This window comes from Rissa tridactyla, chromosome 13 (genome assembly GCF_028500815.1).
Source record: "Rissa tridactyla isolate bRisTri1 chromosome 13, bRisTri1.patW.cur.20221130, whole genome shotgun sequence".
Lineage (NCBI taxonomy): Eukaryota > Metazoa > Chordata > Aves > Charadriiformes > Laridae > Rissa > Rissa tridactyla.
Genome location: NC_071478.1, coordinates 17,243,640 through 17,268,592, shown reverse-complemented (window position 1 = coordinate 17,268,592; position 24,953 = coordinate 17,243,640). Strand labels below are relative to the sequence as shown.

At 67.1% G+C, this 24,953-nt stretch overlaps 1 protein-coding gene across 1 annotated transcript; it reads right to left on the bottom strand.

Moving 5' to 3' along the window:
- Positions 1 to 204: 204 nt before the first annotated feature.
- SMTN (smoothelin) lies at positions 205 to 23,470 on the bottom strand. The gene is given in 22 exon segments (XM_054219801.1): positions 205 to 1,143; positions 3,593 to 3,764; positions 5,083 to 5,234; positions 5,307 to 5,430; positions 5,506 to 5,676; positions 6,011 to 6,074; positions 6,242 to 6,304; positions 6,900 to 7,064; positions 7,343 to 7,418; positions 7,512 to 7,670; positions 10,961 to 11,064; positions 12,084 to 12,315; positions 12,317 to 12,429; positions 13,003 to 13,101; positions 14,403 to 14,466; positions 14,614 to 14,876; positions 15,092 to 15,194; positions 16,966 to 17,303; positions 17,398 to 17,476; positions 17,604 to 17,697; positions 17,945 to 18,105; positions 23,226 to 23,470. Coding segments are annotated over 21 exon segments (2,820 nt in total). The 5' UTR covers positions 23,277 to 23,470; the 3' UTR covers positions 205 to 1,143; positions 3,593 to 3,619.
- Between the last annotated feature and the right edge of the window lie 1,483 nt (positions 23,471 to 24,953).

Below are 24,953 nucleotides of genomic sequence, written 5' to 3'. Positions count from 1 at the left end.
GGGACGCTGATGGTGCCCCTCAGCTCTGGGCATTGTCCCTGAGCAGGAGGAGCAGCGTGTGCCATGTCTCCCCCCGCGGCGGGTGAGCAGCAGGCCTGCAGGCGGAGGGGCTGGCTGCCAGCCCTTCCCGGGCGCTGCGGCGTGCCCTGCACTAGTGGCACGAAGCAGTGGTGCGGACGGGGAGAAGGACCTGAGGCAGAGGTGTCACCCTATAGAATAAACCTTTATTGTCTGGCTGGTGTTGGTACACGTGTCAACACAGGTGTAGAGACGGTGATGGAGGGGCAAGCGGCGCTGAGCACGTGGTGCCCCAAGCTGGGGAGGAGAGTGGGGGCTGCCTTCCTGGCTCTCTCCTTGGGCCTCTCACTCCCCTGGGACCCCTCACCTCCCTGCCCACACCCCAGCACATGGGTGCTGCAGCCCCCTTGTGTGGAAGTGCCCCAGGGTGCGTGTGCGCAGTGGGAAGCAGAGTGTCAGCACGGGGCCGTGGAGCTGTCACCAGGGAGGTGGCACCAAGCAGGGCCTGCGGTGGGCAGAGGGGCTTCCTCGCAGCAGGCCAAGGAGAACCACTTGCGGGTGCGCTGCCGGCAGGATGCACCATGACCTGGGCTGGGCTGCACAACCCCACGCGGCTGCCAACCCCTGCCAGCCCTGGGCCCGAGGGTGCAGCCGTGCCCAGGCCTCCCCAGGTCTCCATGGGACAAAGAACTCCTGGAGAACAAATAACTTAACACGCTGGAGCGTGGGAGGCGAGCCAAGCTGGGGAGCATCCCCGGCAGCGCCTGCCTGGCCCTGCCCACGGGGTCAGCCCACAGCCGGCCAGGGCAGAGGGAGCTCCAGCAAGGCAGAGGCATGGGGTCGCCCCAGTGGCAGAGCCCCCCCGTCCCCAGCGCCGGTCCGGTGGCCCCCCGGACCCTCCTGGGGAAGGCAGCTCCCCTGTCTGACAGCAGCCCTGAGGGCAGGGAGCAGTGGGGTGGTGGGCAGGGCAGGCTCTAGCACTCTTTCTGCCGCATGCGCAACTCGTGGCGACGCAGGTGGTTGTAGAGGGACTGCACGTAGGTGAAGACACACTTGGAATCTGGCTTCTTCCCCATAATCATCATGTCTTCCACCTCCACCAGGGGCACGCAGTCCACCAGCATCCTGCAGAGACACAGCCCTCAGCACGACCCCGGTTGGGCTGCCCCACCACGGGGGCTGGGACGGGGGTCTCACGCCGCCCAGGGCCTGCTGACACTGGGCACTGCAGCCCTCGGCCTCGCTCAGCTCCTGCCCACCCCTCGGTACCCACAGTCCTGCCTCTCCTGGCCCTGGGAAGGGCACGTGCTGCCTGCAATGGGGGCTGCCTGCCTGCCTGCACCCCTTGCCATCCTGGTGCTCTCTGCCCCGGCTCTTGGTGCTGGCAGTCAGGCCCTGCTCTGGCTGTCCCATCCTCCTCCAGCTGATGCTGGTACTTGGTAGGGAGAGACCTGCCTGCCCATGTGCTGTGCCCCCGCCCCAACATGCTCCCCCCCAGCCCCCAGGCAGGTCCAGGGACAGGCAGGGCTGTCCTGGTCACACGCTGCCCATCACTCCTGCCCTGCTCCGCTGCCTCCCATCAGCTGCGTCAGCCCACTTCCCACCCCGGTCCCAGCGCGGAGCCCAGCCCAGCGGGCTGCCTGCCCAGGCACAGCCCAGCACTACCGGTGGGGCGGGCGCCATCCGGCTTCGAGCAGCTCAGCACCAGCCTGTGCCTACCACGTCCCAGCCCAGGCACCGCTGCCGTGCTGGGGTCTGTGCAGGGCCCTGCCCCGGCAGCTGCCAACGTCGGGGGGCCCTGGCAGAGCAGCCACGGCTGTCCCCCGATCCCTACAGCCTCTGGGGCCTGCTGACGTCCCTTTGGTGGGGTGGCAGCCCTGCCCTCACCACCCACCCAGCTCCCTGGGCTATAGGTGCTCTTGCTCTCCCCAAGCCGGGGCTCCCTGGGCAGCTGGGGGCGGGGGGCATCCAGCTTGAGAGCTGCCAGCACGGTTCCAGTAGTCACTGCGCCAGCCAGGCAGGGCACAGAGGGGACGTACACCTCCATCCTCTCACCTTTCTGCTGGGGGGTGGTGGATGAGGGGCAGAAGCAACCCTACCACTGCTGCAACCTCCCAGCCCTGCCCGGTTCCCTGCACCCCTGCTGGGCAGTGCAGCAGGTGCCAGCACCGCCAGGGGACAGATGGTGCCGGAGCACCCCAGGCTGCTGCTGTTAGTGACCGATGCAGCCACGAGGGCCCGGGGGAGGGGCTGTGCCAGAACCGAGGGGCTGCTCGGCACGAACAGGCGGCCACCGCTGACACCGTGGCTGGCCCAGCTGCTCTGGCCCCCACGCCACCCCCTGGCAGGGGCTCTGCCCCAACGACAGGGTGCACGGGGAAGCTCAGAGCAAAAGGAGAGTCTGCCACCCACCACCGCAACCACCCCCCCTTCCACCCCCAAGCCCTCTCTCCCCCAACCCCCCCAGGCTGCAGTAACCCCGCTGCACGCCCCAGCCCCTCAGCGCAGCCCACCCCCCACCCCCGGGCTGGCACCAGGCACGGCTAAGGAGGGACGTCCGGCTGGTGCAAAGCCCCGGGGGAGCAGCAGGGCCCCAAGGACGGTCACCCAGCCCAGGGCCCTGCTGCCCCAGCTCTCCCCACGGGGCCTTTGCTGCACGGGAGTTGATGCAGACATGGAGGCAGCGGGCTCTGAGCCCGTGGCCTGTCCAGCACTGGCCCCCACCTTGTGATGTGACCGCCCCGGGGAAAGGGGGGCCTTGGGAAAAGCCCCACCTGAGCTCCAGAGGCCCCCCGCCACCACCAGCCCCAGCTCAGGGGGTGATGGCCAAAGCAACAGCAGCACAAGGAAAACCGCTCTGCCCTTATAAAGCCATTGTTTGGGTCCTGGTGTGCTGTTGCCACGTGGAGCCCGGGGAAGCAGCGGCTCCAGCGCCAGCTAGGATGCCCCTGAAGACAGGCACAAACACTGCAAGACGAGACAGGACCCAAGCCTTGACTCACACTTTCCAGGCTCCCCGCTCTTGCCCATATATGAGCAGGCAGCACCTCGCCGGCAGGGCACCACCGCCCACGCCTGGCCCCGCAGCAGCGGCTGCAGCTCCCCTCCAGCCGGAGCCGGCAGTCCCCGCACGGCCCAGGGAGGAGTGCAAGGGGGCAAGTGCAAGCAGTGATGCTGGGGCATCCCGGGGGGGGCTCAGGATCGTGCTGCTGCGGAGCGGCATCCCCAGCGGCTAATCCCCTCGGTTGGGCCCAGCCAGTGGGGAGGGAAGGGCTGCGACAGCTCTGTTCCTGCTAGTGCCGTCCCTGTGGCTGGAAAGCCAACAGCACCCCAGGGTGACAGTCCCCTCCTCCCCAAACCCCACGGGTGCTATTCTGGAAGGCCAGAGGCCAGCCAGCCGCCTCCACCCCTCTCCTGGCCACAGCTTGGCCCCACCAGCCGACACCACCAGGACTCGCCCCTCGCCCACCAGCATGCCCCAGCCTCTGCCCCAGCCATGGTGGCCACTCCCCGGCCCCTTGGCCAAGTGGCGGTGGTGGGGCACTGGCAGGTATTTGGAGGGGAAGGTTCTCACCATCGCTCCCGGGGGGGTGAAAATGGGCTACGACTTTTTGGTTTTTACCAGCCCCTTCTGGACCAGGCAGCGATAGAATTCCTGAATGTATGTGTACACACACTTCCAATCCGGCTCGCGCATCCGGACCATGTCCTCCACGTCCAGCAACTGCGGACAGTCCGCGTGCTTCCTGGGGGCAGGGAGAGAGAGGGGCAAGCCAGTGATCGCAGCCCAGTCGGGGAAGGGAAGAAGGAGAGAAAACAAGAGACACGATCAGTGCAGTTCCCATCCCCCGCCCCGGGCAGATGCTGCTCTGCTCTCGCATGCTCTGGGGGTGCGCGATGCAGGGGCAGGAGGGCTCTGGGCACCGCCGCGCCAAGGCCATTCAGTGAGATTTGGGGGGGGCACAAGCAAGGGAGGGGGAGGGTAGGTGAGCAGCGTGGAGAGGCGTGAGGTCTAGAGGGAAGGACAGACAGAGGAGGAGGAGTGAGGTGTTCTGGCACGCCAGGTGCTCGGGGAGCAGGTTCCAGAGCGGAGCGGCGCTCTATATAGCCCCTACATAGACCCGCCGGGAGGATGGGGGGGGACAAGCCCAGCCCTCCTGCCCAGCTCCGCTTGGAACCGCACGGCACAGTCCTGGTGCAGGAAGCTCGGGAGAAGATGCTCACAAGAGCTGGAGGAGGAGGAGGAAGGACGAGAGGCCACCTGGATTCCAGGCTGGAGAGTTCGATGGCTCTCTCAAGTCCACGCACCGGTTTTCCCCAATTAAGGCAAAAAGTCCGTTATCAGGAGCACCAAGAGCCAGGCACACGGCCCCATTCTCACTCCACCGAACAGCACCACGGCACCCAGGGAGCTCCCGGGAGCTCCCAGCTCACACCACCGTCCCGGGCACCGGCCAGGATGGGACCCCCACCCACCTGGCCCTGCCCCTGGGCAGGGTGCTGGAGGGGAGGAGGAGTGGGTGGGAGAGAGACAGAAGGAAGGAGAGAGGGGCTGGCTGCCAGCCCTCCAGCTGGATGCGCTCCCGTCTCTCAGCACCCAGGAAAACCAGAAGCAAAAGGGGAAGGGAAGAGACTGGAGAAGCTGCGACGGTGTTTGAGCCCCTACGACTGTGAAAGGCGGCACCTGGCATGGACAAACCCCGCTCCCCACGGGCTGCGGTCCCGCACCCAGCACCCCAGGGTGTACTGCCTGTGGCTGGGCAGGCCTGGGGGGCTGCTGCCCTGCCTTCGGCTGCTCTACCCCCTACCCAGAAAGCCCAGACCCTCATGCCCACCCTTACCACACCAGACTGGGCTGTGCTGGCCTCTCTCGGCTCTGTCCACACAGCCACTGCTTTCCCCCGGTATCCAAACCTCGTTGCATGACATGGGGGGAAGCGATGCTTACAGGCTCCACCTCCAGTGCCATTGCCCCTGCCTGCATTCCCCCCTTGCCCTGGGCAGCGAGCGGGAGAGTCACCCTGAGCCCCCCCAAGCCCGCGTGATGGCACAAGAGCTACGTACTCTGCGGAGGAGAAGGCCACCTCGAAGTTGTGGCGGCGGTTCTGGGGCGTCAGCTGGCTGTAGTCAAACGCCTCGGGGAAGAAGTTGTGGACCAAGGCGCAAAAGGCCATGCCATCACTCCAGCTGGATGAGAAGTTCTGGATGTCCACGTGCTGCGAGGGCAGGAGAATTACCGAGGGGCAGAGCGACCGGCCCTGGGGAGGGGGAGAGGAGGTGGCACTCACCTCGTAGCCCCGGGTCTTGGCTCTGCACCAGTCCAGCAACATCTGCTTGATGCTGTTGGCATTGGGCACACCGAAGCTGGAGGAGCGCTGCACAGCGGTGCGTGCCGCCGCAGGGTTTGGCGAGCTGCAGCAGAAGATGCGGGGCGTTATCCACGTGGCACTCACCACCCCAGCCGGCCCGCTCCCGGCCCATCCTCACCTCCCGCCCTCCTTCTGCAGCTTCTCCATCATGGCCTTGCGAGCCTGCGAGGCCGATGTCTTGGGCAGGCTCTGAGCTTTCATCAGCTCCTTCTTCTTCTCAGCCTGGCGCCGCTCCAGCGCAGCCAGACTGCTCTGCCTGGAGGCACTCTCATCTTCACGGTCGAAGATGCTGGGAGAGAGAGAGATGAAACTAAGGGGACCACAGGCAGCCCGGGGAAAGGCGTGTGGTGGCCTCAGCCCATTGCCCAGTCCTGGAGCTTTGGAGACCTCCGTGTCCCTGGGACAGAAGAGGGGTGGCTTAAGGTTCCTGCCTGGCAGACACATCTCCATGCCCATGGAGGGATCCATGGGGACTGCTGGAGACAGCGAGTGTGCCCCAAGGACCAGGAGGCTTTGGGGACATCCCTGCATGGGGACACCACAAGCTGGGTGAGAGGGTTTGTGCAAGTAGACAGCCGAGAGTGACTGCTTGGGGCTGGCCCCAGGGAGGCACTGCTACTCACCTGCCTGTCTTTTTGGAAGAGGAGCTGTAGGATGACTTAGTTTGAACGAACGTGCTGTTGCCATCTGCAGAGAGAGCAAAAGAGAGAGACCTTGGGCAGGAGCCGAAGGAAGTGGCACCCGGCAGGTGGGGGGCTCTGCCCGCACCGCAGGCAGGGACGGCTCGGTGGCAGCAGCGCCCCTGGGGTTACGCCCAGAGGATGCCATGGGGAAAGGGCAGCAAAAACTCTTACTGTCTGATCTCTTCACGTAACTTGACTCCATGGTTGTGGTACGGGAGGTCTTGGTGCCATCACCTGCAGGGGGCAACGGGGGATAAGCTGGCGCCGGGGGCAGGAGCACCCACTGCTGTCAAGCACCCTCGCATCCACGGATTGCAACAGGGAGGAGTCCCAGGCGGCAGAGGCATAGCCAGGGCAGGCACAGAGGGGACAGATGGCACGTGCCCCCCAGGCAGAGCAAAGAGGCCAGTGCAAAGGAGCAGGGCGAGGAGCAGGAGCATCCCTCAGCCCTCTGCAGTGACTCTTGGCTTGAGCCACCCAAGGACTGGGAGAACAGAGGTGCAGGGGACAGGAGACAGGCCCGAGGTGCAGACTAGGCCCCCACCACGCCAACAGGGCAGAGAATCGGGTGGGAAGTCGCCAGAGCAGATCCCCTAAAGATCTCCAGGCAGGCTCTGGGCAAGCTAGAGGAGATGCAGCAAAACTCAGCTCCGGACCACAGTCCTGCTCCCCGCACGGTCGAGTCAGACCCAGGACAAGCATCGAGAGCGGTAGAGAGAAGCTGCGGTGACAGAGTGCTGGGAAAGACTCTGCACAGCGCCCCCCAAAGGGATGGCAAACGGGCCGCGCTGGGCAAGCGAGCCCTGTGCCCCCCCAGCACAGCCCGTACTAGACTGGGTGAGACGCTCGGTCTTGGTGACGGTGCTGCGTGCCGAGCCGTCAGCTGACTGGGTGCTCTGCGTGGTGGTGGTCTCCGTGGTGTGGCCGGCCCTCCCTGCCGTAGTCTGGCTTCTCGTCTCCTGCAGCCGCTGGTCCCGTTCCTTCTCCCGCTGGTCTGCAAACACGGGTGGGAGATGGCATCATCAGTGAGAGGCAGGGGCGGTAGGTACAGTCCCTGCCATGCTGGGGGTCCTGCAGGCTGCTGCCGGTCCAGAACTGGCTCATGGGAAGGACGATGTTCTCAGCCTGACAGAGCCAGGGAAGCAGCAGAAGACCCAATGCACCCTCCCACTTCCCCACAGCCAGGCAGCCCCGCTCCAGCACCCTGCTGGCTCCACCTGCAACGCCTCCGCCAGAGCCCTGGCCCCAAGAGGGGTTGCCGTCCCCAAGTACCTCGCTTGCGTTGGCGCAGCTCCCGCATGGCGTTTCGGATCAGTCGCCGCTCCTCAAAGTCCATTGTCCGATCCAGCTGCAGGAGGAAGTGAAGGTCAGCATCACCCCTCTGCCGCCAGCTCAGGGTCCCCTCGCCTTCCCCCAGGAGCCCCAGCTGCAGAGGAGGTACCATCTTATCCAGAATATCTTCATCCTCAATCCTGCTCAGCTCCTCAACGTTCAGCTTGCTCCTTCTCTCCAGCTCCCTCGCTTGGACTTTCTCCATGCCGTTAGGCAGCTCTGGCTCCAGCCTCGGCGCCTGGGACTGCTCCACCACCTCTGGCTCCATCTACAAGGACAGCACAGTGTGACTGAGCCCCCACCAGCTTGGCCACCCCCCACCCCCTCCCATCCAAGTCCCCCAGCACCCTGACGCTTGCCCAGTGCCACAGGCAGTGGGGACCCTGAAGAAGACGTGCCACATGCGGCGTACGAGCTCACAGCTGGTGGGACGCCGCAGGCATCCACAGCGACCAAGGCAGGCAGGGGAGCACGACATCGCTCCCTGCGGCACCCCCTGCCCCGGGAGGGCCCAGCAGTCTTTGACCAGCCTCACCGCCAAAACGGCCCCAAATATTCCTCAGTCCCCATCCCCGCAGGGTGCTGGGGCCCTCCGACAGGCGGGGGGTGAACACCCAGCCCAGGTGTTCCAGGCTGGGCAGTCAGTGCCTGCTGCCCAGCAGCGGGCAAGGTGCTGGCAAGGCCAGTGCGCGCCGTTAGCGGCACAAGGGATTTCCAGGGAATTAAAGGACTTAACAGAAAGAAGAGCTTGTGCAGGAGATCAAGAGCCTCCCCCGCATCCCTGCTCAGGATCTAGGCCAGCTCAGCCCCCGCCGGAGCAAAGCCAGGACGCCAAGTCCCTTTCAGCATGACCCCCCAGCAATGCGTGGCAGGCAGTGGGCCAGGCCCAGAATAGGGCAGGGCGGCAGCAGGCAGGAGGCACCGGCATCGGGCCGGAGCAGCTCTGCCACACACCTGGCCCCAGCTGGCATCCTGCTGCCCTGACCTGGCAGCCGGCCCACGGCAAAGCCACCGGGTGGAGGTGACGCCAACCACGTGCACCCATGCCACCACCTGCACCCCGCCACTGCTGCGTCAGGCGGGGGTGCAGGACAGCTGCCTGCAGCCGGCATGCCGGCAATGCGGAGCAGGCAGGCACCATTTGTCCCCCCCACCACAGCGAGCCCAAATGGTGGCAGATCCCAGTGACGCTGCGTCGCCCGTGCACTGCAGCCATGGTCGCACCTCATGCCAGGGGCTTCGCCTTGGCTCCAGGCACCCTCAGGGGGCCACCGGGAGCCCTGTGGGCTGGTGCCACCCTCCCGCCCCCCCCCACCCCACCACCAGGCACTGCCATGGAGCAGGGCTGCCTGCACTCACACTACTGTTGCTCCGGGAGAGGTGCAGGGTCGATTGCTGGCGAGTGCTGGAGAAAGCGGGCGGATGGGCCACGGGGCCGCTGGGCTCCTCAGTGCCCTCAAAGTGGGCACAAGGGTCCTGTGCTTCCAGAAAGAGGGTGCTGAGGTCCTCCCCGGGGGGCTCCTGTGGCCCCAGCCGCAGCGTCAGGAGGTCGAGGCGGCGGCCCAGGCACGCCAGCTCTGCCCGCAGCTCCAGGTGCTCCTCCTCCAGCGTCCGCAGCGCCCGCGCCAGGGGCTGCACCCGCCGCAGAGCCTGCTCCAGCTGCCCCTCCACTGCCCCCCGGAAAGCCCCCAGCTCCCTCCGCAGCTCCGCCAGCTCAGCTGCCCCGGCCTGCACCAGCCCCTCCAGGCTGAGCCCCGGCATGGCCGCACTGCTGGTGCCAGCAAGCGCCGCGGCGAGTCCCCCTCGGCTGTCCTCTATCTTTTATAGGGGTGCTGGGGGCACCACCCCCGGCTGGAGGCTGGCCCAGCACACACTTGCTGGGCTATTCTTGTCACGGCGGCCGGGGGTCCCGCACAGGGGTGCCGAGGCAGGCACTGAGAGTGGGCAACATTCCCAGCCCAGGGACCAGGTGGCCCGGAGAGGAGGAGCTCTGCGGAGCAGCCCCCCTGTCCCAGGCAGCTGCCAGCGCCCTTGACGCCCCCCTGGGGGGGGTGTGGGGCACAGTGGGTGGGGTAAAGCCCCCATGTGGGATCAGCCCCAGACCATCACTGTACTGGGTGCGCTCCAGGGCCAGGGACCACCCACGCACCCTTTCACCCGAGTGCCCTCCTGCTCCTGGCCGGCATCACCCACAACACACCGACCTCTTCAGCCCCAGGCTGGCACCGGCGTGAGGGCCTCAGCCACCAGCTGTGATTTTTGGGGGTCCCTGTCCCCCTGTGTTGCCTGATGAACGCCCCAGGTCCCCACACAACGGGCACAGGCAGCACCCCACCAGCGAGAGGACGTGCCGCAATAGCCACTGTCCCCGGATCCCCACACCACGCCAGTCCCTCCAACCGACCCTACCTGGCAGGGCTGCCAGCACTGCTGCCGCTGCCGCCTCCTCCTCCTCCCTGCCGGCTGGAAACACACCTGGCGGCCGTGGCTCCCGCTGGGCAGCCAACGGGCCCTAAGCCCCCCACCCTGCCGGGCAGCACCGCTAATACCTTAATGAGAGCTGACGGGCTGCTCGGGCCAAGCCTGCCCAAGCGCATTAGCGCAGGGAAGTCACCCCTCTGCAGGCAGCAAGCTGCCCATGGGCAGTGGGACCCCCTGGCTAACGCAGGCAGCACTGGAGGGCAGCCCTGCCAGGCTGCAGGCACTGCCTCCTTCATGCTGGCGAGGGCCGAGCCAAGGACAGAGCAAGCCAGCGGCGCCATGGCCACCAGCGCCTGCAGAGGCAGCTGGACGCGTGCAGGGCCACGAGCGAGGCAGCGCCACAACTGACACCCCGGCTCTTGCCAAGGCCACACGCGCGCGCGCCTCGCATTACCCTAGATGGGCAGAAGCAGATAAAAGCACTGGAAGGGCTGCACACGCAGGGTGCACAGCGCACCCTGCCCTACCCCCCCCAGCACCTGGGGGGAGGCCGTATCCTGCTCTGCCCCCAAAACAGAGCAGAGGGTTGGTTTTGGTTTAGTTTTGGGTTGTTTTTTTTCCTAGTCACATCCAAGAATCCCTCCCAGGCCAGGCCGGCTAGGGCTGCTGCTCCACTCTCAGCTTGGGATTGCAAAGCAGGAGGAGACGGGATGCCAGCCTGCGGCTCCACGGCGGGTCTGAGACCTTCAGGGAGCACCCCCCCAGGCTGGCTCCCCAGCACCACAGCCAAGGTCCAGAGGAACGGGTGGCGACAGGTTTTTCCCTGAGCTGCTGCCACCCTAAGAGGCGTTTAAAACAGGCAGAGACCCACAAAAGCCTCCCAGCCCACCTGCCGCCAACCTGCGTCTGCATACGTGCCAGCACAGCCCAGGGTACAGGGGGCTCACGTGCCTGGGGCTGCACGTCCACACGCAGACCCCGGGGTCCGCCCCGGCTGTGAAGAACTAGCCAGAGATTCTGGACCGTGCTGCCAGCACCCACCCGCCCCACCCTGGTCACTGCTCCCAAGCCCAGCGCCCCCCAGCCAGCGCCCAAGTGGGGCATGGCCCCACAGCACCCAGCCCCTCCGGCACTCACCTTGGTGACATTGCTGCTGATACTGCTGACGCTGCAGACGCCACCACCGCTGCTGGGGATGGTGGTGATGCGGATGGGGGTATTTCGCAGCCCCAGGGTCACCTCTGCAAGAGGAGCAAGAGGCATGTGGGGTTTGCCCCAGCCCCAGCCCGGCGGGCTCAGCCCCGTGCCCGGGGATCGGCTCCGGCCGGGCTGCCTGGCATGCATCCTGCCTCAGCAGCGGGCACTGAACTCTGGCACAGGGGAAGGGCTCCGGGAACACCCAAGGGATGGGGAAGGCAGCCCCCCCCTTCCCCCCCTTGCCCCCCCCCGCCCCCGCTCACCACCCTGGCTATCCCTCCTCCCCAAGGAAGGGCACTTTCCGCAGCGCTCCAGCTGGAGCCAAGACCCCCTGGAGTGAGGGACAGCCCCAGGAACATCGCGAGCCAGCCATGACTACAGGCGGGCAAGCAGGGCTGGATCAGACACCACGCAGCAGCGGGGATGGGACGGAGCAGGACAGCGTGGACTCCCCTGGACCAGCAGGTCAGTGGGGACAGAGCATGAACGTGGGGCAGGGCCGTGGGGATGGGGCAGGGGAAGGACCCTGGCCATGAACATGCAGGACGGTGGGGATGGGGACCGGCTGCAGGGCCAGATGGCCTCCTGGTACTGAGACGCCCGGAGTGTCCCTGCCAAAGGGTGAGGGCTGCCAGTGCCCACGCCACTTTTAGCAGTGCCCACGCTCAGCCTCTGGGTCACCAGCACCCAAAAGCCACTGCTGATGTGGTCCCATCAGTGCCCGGCTGGTCTATCGCTACCCACCTGCCCGTTGCTGCCCACCACCCTCTAAGTGCCCAGCTGCCCACTGGCACCTATTTGCCCAACTGTGCACATCGTCCCGTCAGGAGCACGGTCCCTCAGTGCTTACGGCCCTGCCGGTGCCCACCCGCTTGCTGCCCCCACCTTCCCTATGGGCGCCCACCTTTCCCACTCCCGCTTCCCCGAGCGCTGCCCAGCTGCCCATCTTCCCCGCCCGGTCTCCTGCCAGATACCACCTGCCTGCGCTACCCATCTTCCTCATCCCGCCCGCCTGGTGGCCGCCCCTGCCCGCGCTACCCCTCTTCCCTTGCCCGGTGCCCACCTGCCCGCTGGCTGCCGGGGGCAGCCACGACGCGGGGCGCGTGGGGCTGCACGCGCCCGTCCTTGATCTCGATGGTGAAGTAGGTCTTCATGCCGTCGAGGCCGCGGCCGGCGGGGCCCGGTGCCAGGCGCTGCTCTGCGCCTCCGCCGCCGCCGCCCCGGGCGTTTTGAGAGGGCCCCGGCGGGGCCGCGCGGGGCCCCCGTTGCCATTGGCCGGGCCCGGCCCGCCCCCCCCGCCTCGCCCGCCCCCGCCGGGCCGGGGGCCGGTCCCGGGCCCGCCGGGGTGAAGCGCTGGGCTCTCTCCCGCACCGAGGCGGCCCGCGGCGGGGGCCCGCCGGGGCTCGGCTCTGCGGGGGGGACAGGCGCGGCGGGGTCACCGGGGCTGCGGCGACACGCGGGTGTCCCCGCCGCGCGCGCTGCGACCCCCCCCCTCCCCTCCCCGGCCCGACACGATGCTAGCCCCCCCCACCACCACCCCCGGGGCGCCCCTTGCAACGCGTGCTGCCCCCACAGCCCGTGGTGCCCCCCAGAGTGCCCACACGACGTATGATGCCGCCCCCCGCCACGCATGCAGCACCCCACAGCGCCCACGCAACGTGCGCTGTCCCCGACACCCCAGCACCCAACAACCCCTCCGGATGCCCTGCCACTCGTGCTGCTCCTCCCACCCACCACGGGCGCCTGTAGCCCTTCAAAGCTTCTGCCTCCCTGCTTCTGCTGGGGTCTGGCTGCTGGTGCAGGCGGGTGGGAGGGATGGGTGCAGGGGCAGGGGGGCGAGAGAGCAGGTGGGCAGTCGGCAGCCAGTCCCGCGCAGCCCGCGGCATCCTGCAGCATCCCACCACAACAGAGCACTGCTTCGCCGGGGACCTCCAGCCACGGGAAAGCAGGGAAAGCGGAGGCGACCATCACCAGGACCTTACCCCCACGGCCAGCCGGGTGCGGAGAGGAGGACACTTGCTCCCACCGGTGAGTGTTCAGGCGAGTCGAGGTCCCCACTACGTTCTGCGTGGGCACTGCCGCTTGGGAAGGGACAAGCCAGATACGCAAGGAACAGGACAAGGGGAGCAGAGGGTGAGCGCGGCATAGGGTGCCGTTGGCATCTTCCCCTTCACAAGCACAGCACCCTGGGGTCCCCCTTGCTGTCGCCCCGCGCTCCCCAGAGTATTGCCAAAATCCACCAGCGCTCGCAGGCTGCTGGCTCTGTTCTGCAGTGCCAAACCACACCGAGGAGGAGGACAAGGCACAGCTGGGTGTACTTACGCCCCAGAGGCGCAGTGAGTGGTACCCAGGGTCTGTGCAGAGAGATCAGGATCACCCCTGCACCCACCAGGCCCTGGCAGAGCAGGGCCAGCCCAGCATTGCCTCTGGAGAGTGGGGCGAGGCGGCCTAGCGGCTCAGCCCCCAGCCAGGGAGCACCTGGGTGCAGGGAAGCACCGAACCGGCAGCGCTCTGGTGTGGGGTCAAAGTTGCTGATGCTCAAGGAGGGGGAGGGGGCTCAGCCTTTCCCCAGCACCCAGGTTTGAGCCCCCACGTGAGGCCAGGGGGGTCAGGTCCTACACACTTCCCTCCGACCTGGGGTGATGCCATACTGCAGCCCACCACTCCCCAGCATCTCCCCAGGGTTTCTGCCTTCCCAGGACCTGCAGACCCCCAGGGCTTCTTGGAGGGAGGGGACCTCTGCCTGCAAGGGTGGCTCCGAGTGGGAAACCTGACCCTGGGGGCAGAGCACTGCTCTCCGTTTTCTAACCCCCCATTTCCTCCCAGCACAGCCACAGAGATGGTTTTCCCAGCGGTAGGAGGAGGGCAGCTGCTGGACACCGCGATCCCTCAAGGCTTACAGGGAGGACCCAGGGGGTGCTGGGCCCTGGCTGGGCCAGGGAGTGCAGCCCCGGGGGGGGGGGGGGGGGTCAGGGCCAGCCAGCACACGGCTCCCAGCCATATTGGGACAAAGAATGCAAAAGGCCGGGGTTTGCTGCAGGCACCGATTCCCTTTCATGGCCCTGCTGCCGCCCAGCCCGGAGCTGGGGGACTGGTAAACAGCCCGCCAGGCACCCTGCTCCCCCAGCACCCAGCTGGGGCACGCACCACTACTGCACAACCAGGCGGCAAATAGCCACTGTCTGGGGATGGCCCTTGGCCTGGCCATGTCTTGCCCTCACATTCCTGCCCCAGCCTGTCACGTCCCCAGGGCTGGCACCCTTCCATGTGCCACCAGGATGCACATGCTGCAGGGCAGGGATGCAGGGGGGGCCCCCAGGGCAGCACTGCCCAGCTTGGGGTGGGCACAGCCCCGGTGCTCCCCCCACGGGGCTGCACTTACCCACTGGCGGCTCCCCACGCCTCCCAGGCGGCGCTGACACCTGGCTGTGCACCCTAACACCAAGCTGCAGGGAGGGAAAGTGACAAATCGGTCAGCTGGGGGGCGGGCCGCATGCAACCCCCTACGCCATCAAGCTGCCTTTGCCCACGGGACCGCCAGCCCCGGGTGAAGAGGGCAGCAGCGACCCCAGCCCGTGCCACCAGTTCTGTACCTGGCTGCCCCGGCTGCCAGCACTGGGATGGCCCGTGGGGGCTTGCCCCACCCGGCAGCTTTGCTTCCCACCGGGCTCCTGGGCAGCGTCAGGGCTGCCTGGGCTCCCTTCCTTCCAGGCTGCGTGGTGCTGCCCCTTTGGCTGAGCAGCGCCTGGGGAGCACGGCTGGACCCGCTCTGGCTCCTCACCACCATCTTCGAGCTCTGGACCAGGTTCCGGGGCCGGCTGCAGCTCCAGGAGCACGAGGGTCCCTGAGACCGTGGCTGCAGAAGACAGAAGAGGCTCTGCACGGGGAAAGCCTGCGGCTGCCTGCAGAGCATCCCTGCTCCTGCAGCCCCACAAGGCACCCGGCTCCCCTGTCTGCACCTTTGGGAGGTGCCACGCTGCCCTCTCCATCCTCCCACCCCTGGCGGTGGCGCTGCCCTGGCCCCGGGCATACACACAGACGGGGCTTTGCCACAGGCACTGGGTGACTCACCCTGGGCACTGGGTTTCTGGGGGTCTCCTGCCTGCTGGCTGCGTAGCTCCTGTATCCCAGCCGGGACATGCTCCTGCTCCACTGCGTCATCTTGCTCGTGGGCCTGGGGAGAGCAGAGGGTGAGAGCGGGGGCCAACCCTGCTCCAGTCTCTGATCGGATCACCCTGTCCCATCCCTGCCACCCAGCCGGGGACATGCCACAGGCTGCAGCCTCTTCCCATGACACCCGGGTCCCTGTCTGATGCTGCTGGGGATGGACAAGCTGCCCCCTGCACACGCGTCACTGCAGAAGGCTGGCAGGAGGACAAGTGTCCTCACACCCTGCTGCTTCGAGCAGGCAAGGAGGGGGACACGGTGTCTAATGAAGGAAGGGCCCGAACCCTGTGCACCCCTGGGCTCCTGGCACTCCTCTGCGTGGGGCTGATAAGCACTAGGGCATGGAGCAAGGAGCTGGCTCTTGCATCCTTCTGTAGCCCCTGCCACGAGTACACCAGCCTTGTCCAGCATGGATGCCAGGAGATGGGAGGAGAGGACAGCCTTGTCCGGTGCCCCTGTCCCCTCCTGCCCCCCAGCCCAGGCACCTCAGGGCTCTGCGAGGCAGGGAGCACTCAGTTTTGCATCACCCTGTCCCTGCCCACAGCACAAACAGCTCTGCTTGGCAAATGATGGGATGATCCGGGCACCGGAACACACGCTCACATCGGAGCGGCAAGGACATGCAGGTGACAGATACCTCCCTGACACAGGCCCGACGAGGGACACGGTGTCCTGGTGTCACCAGCCAGGGCACAGAGTGCTGGTCCTGGCTGTGTCAGTGCCTCGAGCAGCACCACGGGCTCCAGGTGCTGATACGACTCCAGGGCGCAGGGAAGTGGAGAGGGGCACGTACCCCGAGGGGGCACAGGGGAACCAGGACCAAAGCCAGGCACCACTGCAGCCACCATTCAAGGGAAAGGGCCTTGGGTTTGGAGTAATCGGCCAGAACGGAGTGGGAGAGCCCTGCTGGCTGCCTGGGAGATGTCCCAGCACAGCCAGATGGGGGAAGGCAGACAGTGCTGAGAGGTGGCACAGGGCCGTGTCCCCCACATCCCCGCAGCCTCTTGCCACGGCCCTGGGGCAAGTGGAGGGGGAAGCTGGGCTGAACGGAGGCGGATGTGGGGACCCACACCTTCCCACTCGGCTGCGGTTATAATCACCGCTTCTCCCCCTTCACCACCCTCTCCCACATAGGGCAACCCTGTGTGGTGTCCTACTGCCACGAGAGCTGCCCAGGAAACCCAGGCTTGTACCCATTCCTTCCAGCCCTGCCCACCAGCTCGGCCTTCCCCCAGCCAGAGCGCCTCCACCACGGCTGCTGGGCACCAGCGTCACTCCAGAGCGAGCCCCAGCCCCTCAAGGGCCAGCAGGAACGACCCGCATGGGGAGAGGGACGGGAGGGATCAAGGTTTCTGCCTGTGCAAGGAGACTGATGCAAGCAGCTGCTGCAGGCGGGACGAGCGGCCATCGCCTCCAAAGAGCAAGAGCACCATCCCCGCAGAGACGCAGCGGGGAGGGGTACACCAAGCACACTGAGGGGCACCGCAGACCCCTCACCCGCAGCACTCGTGCCCAGGCTATGTCCTCATGGAGAAGCCCGGGGCACCCAGGCCTGAGCCCCCAGCCCCAGCTCACCACTGCTGGGGCCACGCTGGCACAGCCCAGCCACATCCCCCATGTCCCCAGAGACCCCAGCTCCACCTGCGCCGGTCCCCTTGGGGGGGTGAGCCCAGCATGCCTGGGGGCTTGTGCCCCAGGCAGGCTGGCACAGGAGCCCAAGGGAAGGGCAAGCAGGTCTCTGGTGGTCCTGCTCCCCCAGCAACACCCTTCGCACTCACCGCTGAGCCTTCTGGCTCCTGGGCTGGGGGCCGCTCGGCAGCTTCCCCGCAGCCACTCTCATTCGCCTCGGCCAGTGCCGGCTGCTCTGCCTCATCCCGCTGGCTGCCCTCCCCACTCCTGGCTGTGGCCAGGGGCTCGGTGCTGCCCTCGCCATGGCTCTCCCCGCTCTCAGACAGGGCTGGCAGCTCAGTATCGCCTCTCGGGCTGTTCTTCCCGCTCCCAGCAAGGGCTGGTGCTTCAGCATCGTCCCTCTGGCTGCTCTGTGCATCCCCGGGCACAGCAGGGGGCTCGCTGCCATTCCTCCGTCTGCTCTGCGTGTTCCCAGCCAGGGTTGCGGCTGGATGGGAGCAAAGGCAGTGTTTAGGAAGGAGCTGCCCACATCCCAGGCTCTCCGGTCTAGCTACCCCCAGGACGCAGGGATGGTGCCTCACCTTCGATCTCCTCAGCCCGCAGCTTGCGGATGGCAGCTCGGATCAGCTTGCGTTCCTCATACTCACCTGCCGCCCGCAGCTGCAAGAGGGAAAGACCCAGGAGAGAGGCAGGGTCAGCCCCGGCACACGGTCAGCCCCGGCACACGGTCAGCCCCGGCACACGGTCAGCCCCGGCACACGGTCAGCCCCGGCACACGGTCGCTCACCAGCTTTGTCAGCTCCTCCACATCGGTGATGGCTTCGAGCTGCCTGGACAAGGTGGCCAGGGCTGCCTGCTGCTCCTCCTCCAGGCGCCGGGACCTGTGCGGGGGTGAGAGCAGCCGGCCAGGAGCTGCCGTGGGTGCTCAGGAGGAAAGTCCCCTCCTGGGCAGGCAGCAAATTCAGGCAATGGGCCCCTCCCACGTGCCAAGCCACCTGGTGCCAGGCTGTTCCCACCCTCATGCCCATCCAAATCTGCCCAAGCCACAGTGGGGCCAGGCATTGAAGCCACCATCCCCTAAGGCAGACACAGGAGGCGTTCGGGACCCCAGCCCCGTGCCGGACTCACCGCGGCCAGTTCTCCTTGTCGTCCTGTCGGTGGCTGCCACGCTCCGGGCGGAAGCGTTTGGATGCCAGTGCCTCCTCGTCCCGCTCCAGCTCCTGCCGCTGCAGCTCCCTGATGGCTGAGCGGATGCGGCGCCGCTCAGCCAGGTCCAGCGTCGCCTCCAGCTGGGTGTAACGGGGCAGGGCTCAGCACCAGCTCTGGCCATCACAGCCCCCTGGCTCAGCCCTGGTGCCACCCGCCGCCGGGCTGCCCACACACCACACAATGGGACCGTCTGTCTGGCAGGGCCCACACACACGGCACACGCTGCCCGGCACTGCCTGGCCCCGCGGGGACCGGGCATGGCCCCCCCAGGGGCAGGACGCTGAGACCAGCCATAGCAAAGACGGGCTGCCATGGTGGCATCGAGACCTCCAGGCACGTGAGGGGCAAGGAGACGGCGTAAATGCCCCTCGGTAGTCTGTGCAGCCCCCAAGGGTTGGTTGCCTCTGCAGCCCTGTCCCCCCATTCCACCCGCACAGGGACAAGCTCTCCCGCCCACGCCAGCGCTTCCACCAGCAGAGTCTGTTGCCCTTCCAGGCCCACAGCCCCCAGGAGGTGCTGACTGGGGGGGTCCTAGCACCTCGCTGAGGAACGGTCCCCCCCAAGCCCCCCTCTCCACCCTCACCCAGCGCTAGGGGATGGTGGGTGGCTCTCGGAGCCAAATCCATGAGCATGATCTGTCCTTAATCAAAGTCCAACACTCTGTATGTGGGAAGCACGGCCATGACCTTCCCACAGCCTTGCCATGAACACCTCATGGGTGCTCTTTAGCCCACCCGAGGCCACCCACCAGGACCTGGCATGGGCATCCAGAGCTGCTTTCCCTCTTCCAGATCAGGTCCACAGCCCCAGCCCTGCCACCGGCCCAGGTGCTTTGAGGGGGCCCATGCACAGGCCCCTCCATGCTGAAGGGGGGCAGAAGGCAGCCGGATCCATGGGGAAAGGCCAGCCAGGGCAGGCATGGCCCCACTGTCCCCCCACTGTCCTGTTGTGAGACATCAGGACCAACCCCGCGCTGGGAACCCAGGAGGCAATTCCTCATGGAACTCGTTAAAAAATAAACCCCGTGACCCTGGGCAGCTGCTGTCAGCATCAAGCCCCTGCATGCGGGGAGCAGCCATGGCTGTGCCACAGGACAAGAGCATCAATCTCCTCCCTTCCAGTCCCATTGGCCACCACCAGGCCACCCACCCAGGCTCTTCAGGTTCTGCTGCCGCAGGAATCCAGGGTTGGTCCCTCAGGCGGACCTAGGCTGAGCAGTGCCAAGGGCCCCAAACCACCACCCGCAAGCAGAAACCCCCCTGCACAGAGCCCCTAGCAAAGCCATCGCACTTCGCCCTCCCTGCTCAGGGACTGGGGACCAGGGGAGGATATTTCCACCCCAGTGAAGCCAGCAGGCACAGAGCCCCCATGTACACCCCCGCGGCAGCTAAAATTGTGGTCCTCCAGCCCCTTCCAGCCTTGAGGCCCAGCCAGGAGCATTATCCTTCCCCAGCTGAGAAAGTCCCAGCAGGATGCTTGGCAGCTGGGACCACCGACCCCCAAGGCAGCTCCCCGTGGCCAGCCCCGCACTGAAAACACGCAACCTTGGGGGCAGCCGCTTGAACCCTCCCGCCCTGGCAGCCCCCACCATACTGGCTGGCAGCGCCATCTCTCCCAGCATGCTGCAGCCGCTTGTTGTATCCTGCGGCAACACAAGCGGCTGCCTCCTGGCCAGAGCTGGGACCTGCAGCCCCCCTGGGCTCTTATCCGGAGCTGGCACCAGGACGGGGAAGCAGCTCGGAAGAGCAGGAGCTGATGCGCTGCCAGGGCAGGAGGATGCCGGGGAGGAAACCAGCCCCTCCATCCACATGGGCCTCCCATTTCCCATCTGCACTGGGTCTGCCTGCCCCGTGCAGCTCCTGTACCCTGGGATGCTGGCTGCCAGGACAAAGGCACCGAGACGGGGCCTTTCCCTTGCTGCTCCAGCAGAGGCAGTGGCCACCCTGGCCAGCCAGGAAGTCCAGCTCCGCTGCCCATCGGGTGGCAGTGATGGAGTCTGGTCCAGCCCAAAAGAAGGAGCTGAAGGCATAGGCTCTGTGGCAAGCACAGCTCTCCCCACAGCCATGCAAAGGTCTTGAGGACAGAAAAACACTCCTCTGCCGCACACTGGGAGGCCGAGACCCCGGCCCTTCCCTAAATAACCTGCTGGCGGTGCAGGGCTCAGCCCGAGCAGCTGGCTCTGGGCAACAGGGGAGCAGCGGCTGTAGGAGCCAAGAGTGCCGGGAAATGCAGGACGTGATGGGACACTAGTCCCGCACACCCCGGAGCAGGGGACACCCTGGCACCCACGTGCCGTGTGACACCCACCCGCCAGGTCCAGGGTCTGCCCTGCCCAGGGGGCTCCAGCTGGGACCTGACCTGCACCCGGGTCCTGGAAGGCTTCTCCCTGCAGGGGAAACGGCAGCAGGGCAGGAGGAAGAGCCTCGTCCCAAGCCCACGTCAGCAAAGAGCCAGGATGAGGGAAATGAAGGCTCCATGGCCAGCGGCGAGGGAGAGAGTGCCAGAAACCACGGATGGAGCCAGGGGGTGGGAAGGGGACAAGGGGCCCAACCCTGCAGGCACAGGCAAGCCTGGGGATCAGCACACGCCACGGCCCCACCGGCCCTGCCCCGTCGGCAGCAAATTAATGGTTCTGAGCAAACGCCCGCCTCGGCACACACACAAAGTGGCTTTGTGAAAAAGGTGCTGGCAAGGCACCCATGGGCTTCTTTCCCGATGATGCCCAAGCACAGCAGTGTTCAGACTCCCAGCATGGCTGGCGGCTCCTTCAGGAGAGCTGTAATTAGCCCTGCATCCATCCGGCTCCCCAGAGCGGCTGAGCACAGAGCGCTTGGGAGGCTGGAGCCCAGCCACAGGGAAACTGCTCTGGGAACAGGAGCCAGGCACATCAAGAAGTTCCTACAGCCCCAGGCTTTGATGTAACCTTTGGAAGGAGCCGCGGAGAGTGTGGCTGCCTCCTAAGGAGAGGAAAGAAGGAAAAACAGCCGGGTGACGGGGACATGGCAGGGATGCAATGCTCCTCACGGCCAATGAAGCCTTTCCCAAAGGCCACCGGGTGCAAGATGGGGACCTCATGGCAGTGACTTCCCTAGCTCCAGCCTGCCCTGCCTCTGCCTGTAAGGGAATTTGCATCCTGCCTGCCTAATTAACCAGGCTGAGATCTGCGGGGGCTGGGAGAGGGGAGCACTCCCTAGCCCAGGGCCAGCTGACCACAGCCTGGAGCTCAGCACAGCCCCGAGCGCTCAAATAACCCCCTGCTCCCAGACACCCAGCTAAGGGACATCCTGCAGCAGCACCCACCCCATTCCCTGCAGCTCCCTCCCCAGGCTCCTCCAAGCCCTTTGACATCTTCATGCTGAACCACAGGTTCACCCCAACTGGCCTCCCCGAGACCAGGGTACCAGCAGGCAGCTGGGGAGGGAACCGCACGGATACCTATGGGAGGGAGACGGTGGGGCAGAGGCTCCCCGGCAGCTCCCAGCCCAGCCCGCATAGAAACAGTCCCGGCCAGGGGGCTGCAGGGACCTGCTCATGTCCCCCAGCCTCTTTCTTCCAGGACCCCCAGGGATGTCACATGCTGCTGCCGAGGTCTCACTTGCTCCGAAGGAGGCGGAGAAGCAGCCCGGAGCCGAGGGCTGGGGAAAGCAGAGGAGCAGGGAGGAAGCGGTGGGAGAGGCAGTTTTCCCTTATATGGGCTAATCCTCTTCCAGCTGAGCAAAGCCAAAACCTAGCCAGAAAGAAAAATAAGTCCTTCCCTGCCTCGCATCAGGCTTTCCCCAGCCTGCGCTGCACAGGGAGAGCCGAGCTGTGAGCAGGGCGCTCTGGGGACGCAAAGCCCCAGCAGGTCAAAGATGAAGCCCCCAGGAGAAGTGGGGTTTGCTGCACGGGTAAGATCCACCTCCTCAGATGCACCACAGACCCCACACCCGCCCCGTCACCGCTCCCAGGGCTCCATCTCAGCCCAGAGACCTCAGCTGGGACACGGCAGAGCTGGAGCATCGGGAGGACAGGGAGAAACCCAGACCACCCATCCCCACACCTCCAGGGCCCCCCCGTAGGCCCCGATGTCACCCCATGAAGAGCAGTGGGCTCCTCAGCACAGGAACAACAGGCAGGTCTGCACGTTGTCACCCCGAGCAGGCCGAGGATGGCACGTCAGGAGGCTCTAGCAGGGCAGCAGAGCCCCATGCCGACCCCCTGCCCATGGTAGGGCGCCGGTCCTGCTTCCTGCCAGCGCCGTGGCATCCCAACTCTTTCCTGTTCCCGCAGACGTGCCTTCCCGGCTGACTCAGCTTCCTGATGTAACCGTTCCCCAGCACCGGCCTGGGCCACCCCACACTCAGCCCCCACGGCACCCAGCAAACCCCCGGCCCCGAGCTTGCGGTGCCCCCGGGCTGGAGGGGAGGTGGCAGGACTGCCCAAATCCAGGCAGCTCTTTGTAGGGCTTCCCAGCACAACTGCCCCGGCCGAGCAGGTCAGAGCCCAACACCCACAGTCCCACCTTGGGGACACCCAGGCGCTCATCCCCCACAAGGCCAAGGCTCGGCTCTGGCTCCAACTCCTGGGGGCACAAATGGAGCAGGGAAGCGACTCGGACAAAGGAGGGGATGCCCACAGCTGCGGGCAGAGCCTGGGGAGCAGCCGCCCCTGGCACCAAGCCAGCCCCAGGCAGCGCGGGAGCAGAGACCCGGGGCCAAACGGCCGCCGGCACCAGGAGAGCGGCGAGCAGGTAACTGGGCACACCTCTCAGGCGGGAGCCACCGGCCAAGGAGACGGAGCCACGGGACAGACATTACAGCCTAAGCACGAGCGTGAGGAAAGGGCCAAGCGTGGCCAAAGCCACCAGGCCGGAGCCTCTGGAGTCACTGGGGCAGGACAGGGGCTTGTGCCGGCCCAGGCCCCTCCACGTGCTGCTGCGCGGCATCCCTCAAGCACCGCAGCAGCCCCTCGCCGGCGGCCCCGCTCGCCCCCCCCGCCTGAGGGACAGCGGCAGCCCCACCACCTGCGCGGGGAAGCGCGGGTGGGCCCTGGAACCGGCCCGGCTGCCCGCACCTCAGGGAGCCGCCATCTCCCCTTCCTCGGCGGGGCACGGGGAGCCGGGGCACGCGCCGACCTGCTGCCCCCGGGGAACCGCCACAAGCGAGCAATTGCTGCGGGAAGCGCGCTTCTTGCCCCCGGCCCACCCGCCGCGGGGACTCACCAGCTTCCGCAGCGCTCCCTCGTCCATGCCGAGCAGGTTCTCGTGGGACATCCCGCCTGCCCGCCCCGCCGGGGCAGGGGCCGGCCGCGGCCGCCGCCGCCGCTGTTGTTGTTGTTGTTGTTGTTGCTGCCGCCGCTGCCGCCGCCGCCGCCGGCAGGAGCCCAGACAACAAAGGGCGGCCGGGGCGGCGCGGCCCCGCGCTCAGGCTCGGCTCGACCCCGCTCGGCTCCGGCTCCCGGCAGCGCCGCGACCGCCCGCTGATTCCAGCCGCCCCGCCCCGCCCCGCCGGCCCCGCCCACCCGCGCCGCCGCCGCCGCCGCCATTGGCTCTTCGCGTCGGGCGGGACGGCCCTGCCCCGCCCACCCCCGCGCGGGGCGGCACGAAGGGGGCGGGTCCCGGTCCCAGCTCCGGCCGAGCCGCGCCGAGCCGAGCCGAGCCGAGCCGAGCCGAGCCGCGGGGGTCCGGGCCACCTCCCGCCCCGCGCGGAGCCCAGCGGTGCTGCCGCGGGCGTCCCCCCCGCGCCGGTGCCGCGCCGCCGAGCTCGGGCCTGGCAGCCCTGAGCGGTCACGGTGCACCCGGGCGCCCCTCCGCGGGGCCCTCCCGGAGCCGCCTTTCGCGGCAGCTTTCAGCAGCCCCCCCCCGAAAGCGGGTGTAGCGCTGCCTGCAGAGCCCCCCTGCGCCCCCCGCCCTTCCCGCTGCCGCAGAGGGGTGCGGGTGGGAGGGGCCACCCCCCGCCTCGGGCCATCTCCGTCCGGGGACCCCCCGGCCTGCCCCTGCCCGGGGCGGGGGCTGCTCCTGCCCGCGGGAGAAGCTGCTGCACCTCCAACGCGCGGGGAATGGGGTGGAGAGTGCACCTCTGGCACCGGGCCCTCTCCCCACCGCGCCCGGGGGGAGGTGACACCGCGGGGGACACCCCCGCGGGCTCCTTACAGCCGCTTCCTGGCGCCACCTGAGCCCCCCCACCGCACACGGGCTGCCTGGGCACACGGGCGTGTTGCCCCACATGGTCCCAGCGCTCGCCCACGCTCAGGAGCTGCGTGTAGCGTCCTCAGCCCTTCCTGGCCCTGCGCCGTCCCGCAGGAGCCTGGTTTGTCCCTTACCTCTGGCCATCCGACTTGTGCCGCCCGGGGACAGGGTCGTGGCCACCTGCGCCACCCACAACAGGCCCCTCTCGCAGCCAGAGGTGGGAGCAACGGGGGGTATAGGGGTTTAGGCAGGTGTGTATTCCTCCAGGCTCCTGTACCATCCCAGACGGCGGTGCCAGAAGGATGGCCAAGCCTGGGTGTCGGGCTGGGGGGAGGATCCCACAGAGTCCCCGAGCTCCCCACCAGCGAGGCTGCAGCCCAGCAGATGACTTACTCAGTGGGGCTCGGTCTTGTTCTGGGCAAAGGCCAGAAGTACTCCCTGGAGAAGACCAAGCCTGACCTGCTCCTCCAGAGGTGCTGCGGGCTTTGCAGAGCACCCGCTCCCAGCTCCCGGGAGACGGGGAGAGGTCCCTGTCCTGCAGCCCAGAGCCCAAAGGGCTTGCCCAGGGCAGGTCACTAAGATCCAGTTCACTGCTCCTCTAAGAGCTTCCAGCTCTCCGGGGAGGTGCGTGGGATGGAGCAGGACCACAGCCACGTCTGCCACAGGGGAGGACCCACCGCTGCGGGCCAGAAAAATGGGATGTGGTGGAGGTGCCTCGAGGGTCCTGCAGTTTCCACGCTGGGAGTGTTGTTGGTTCAGACG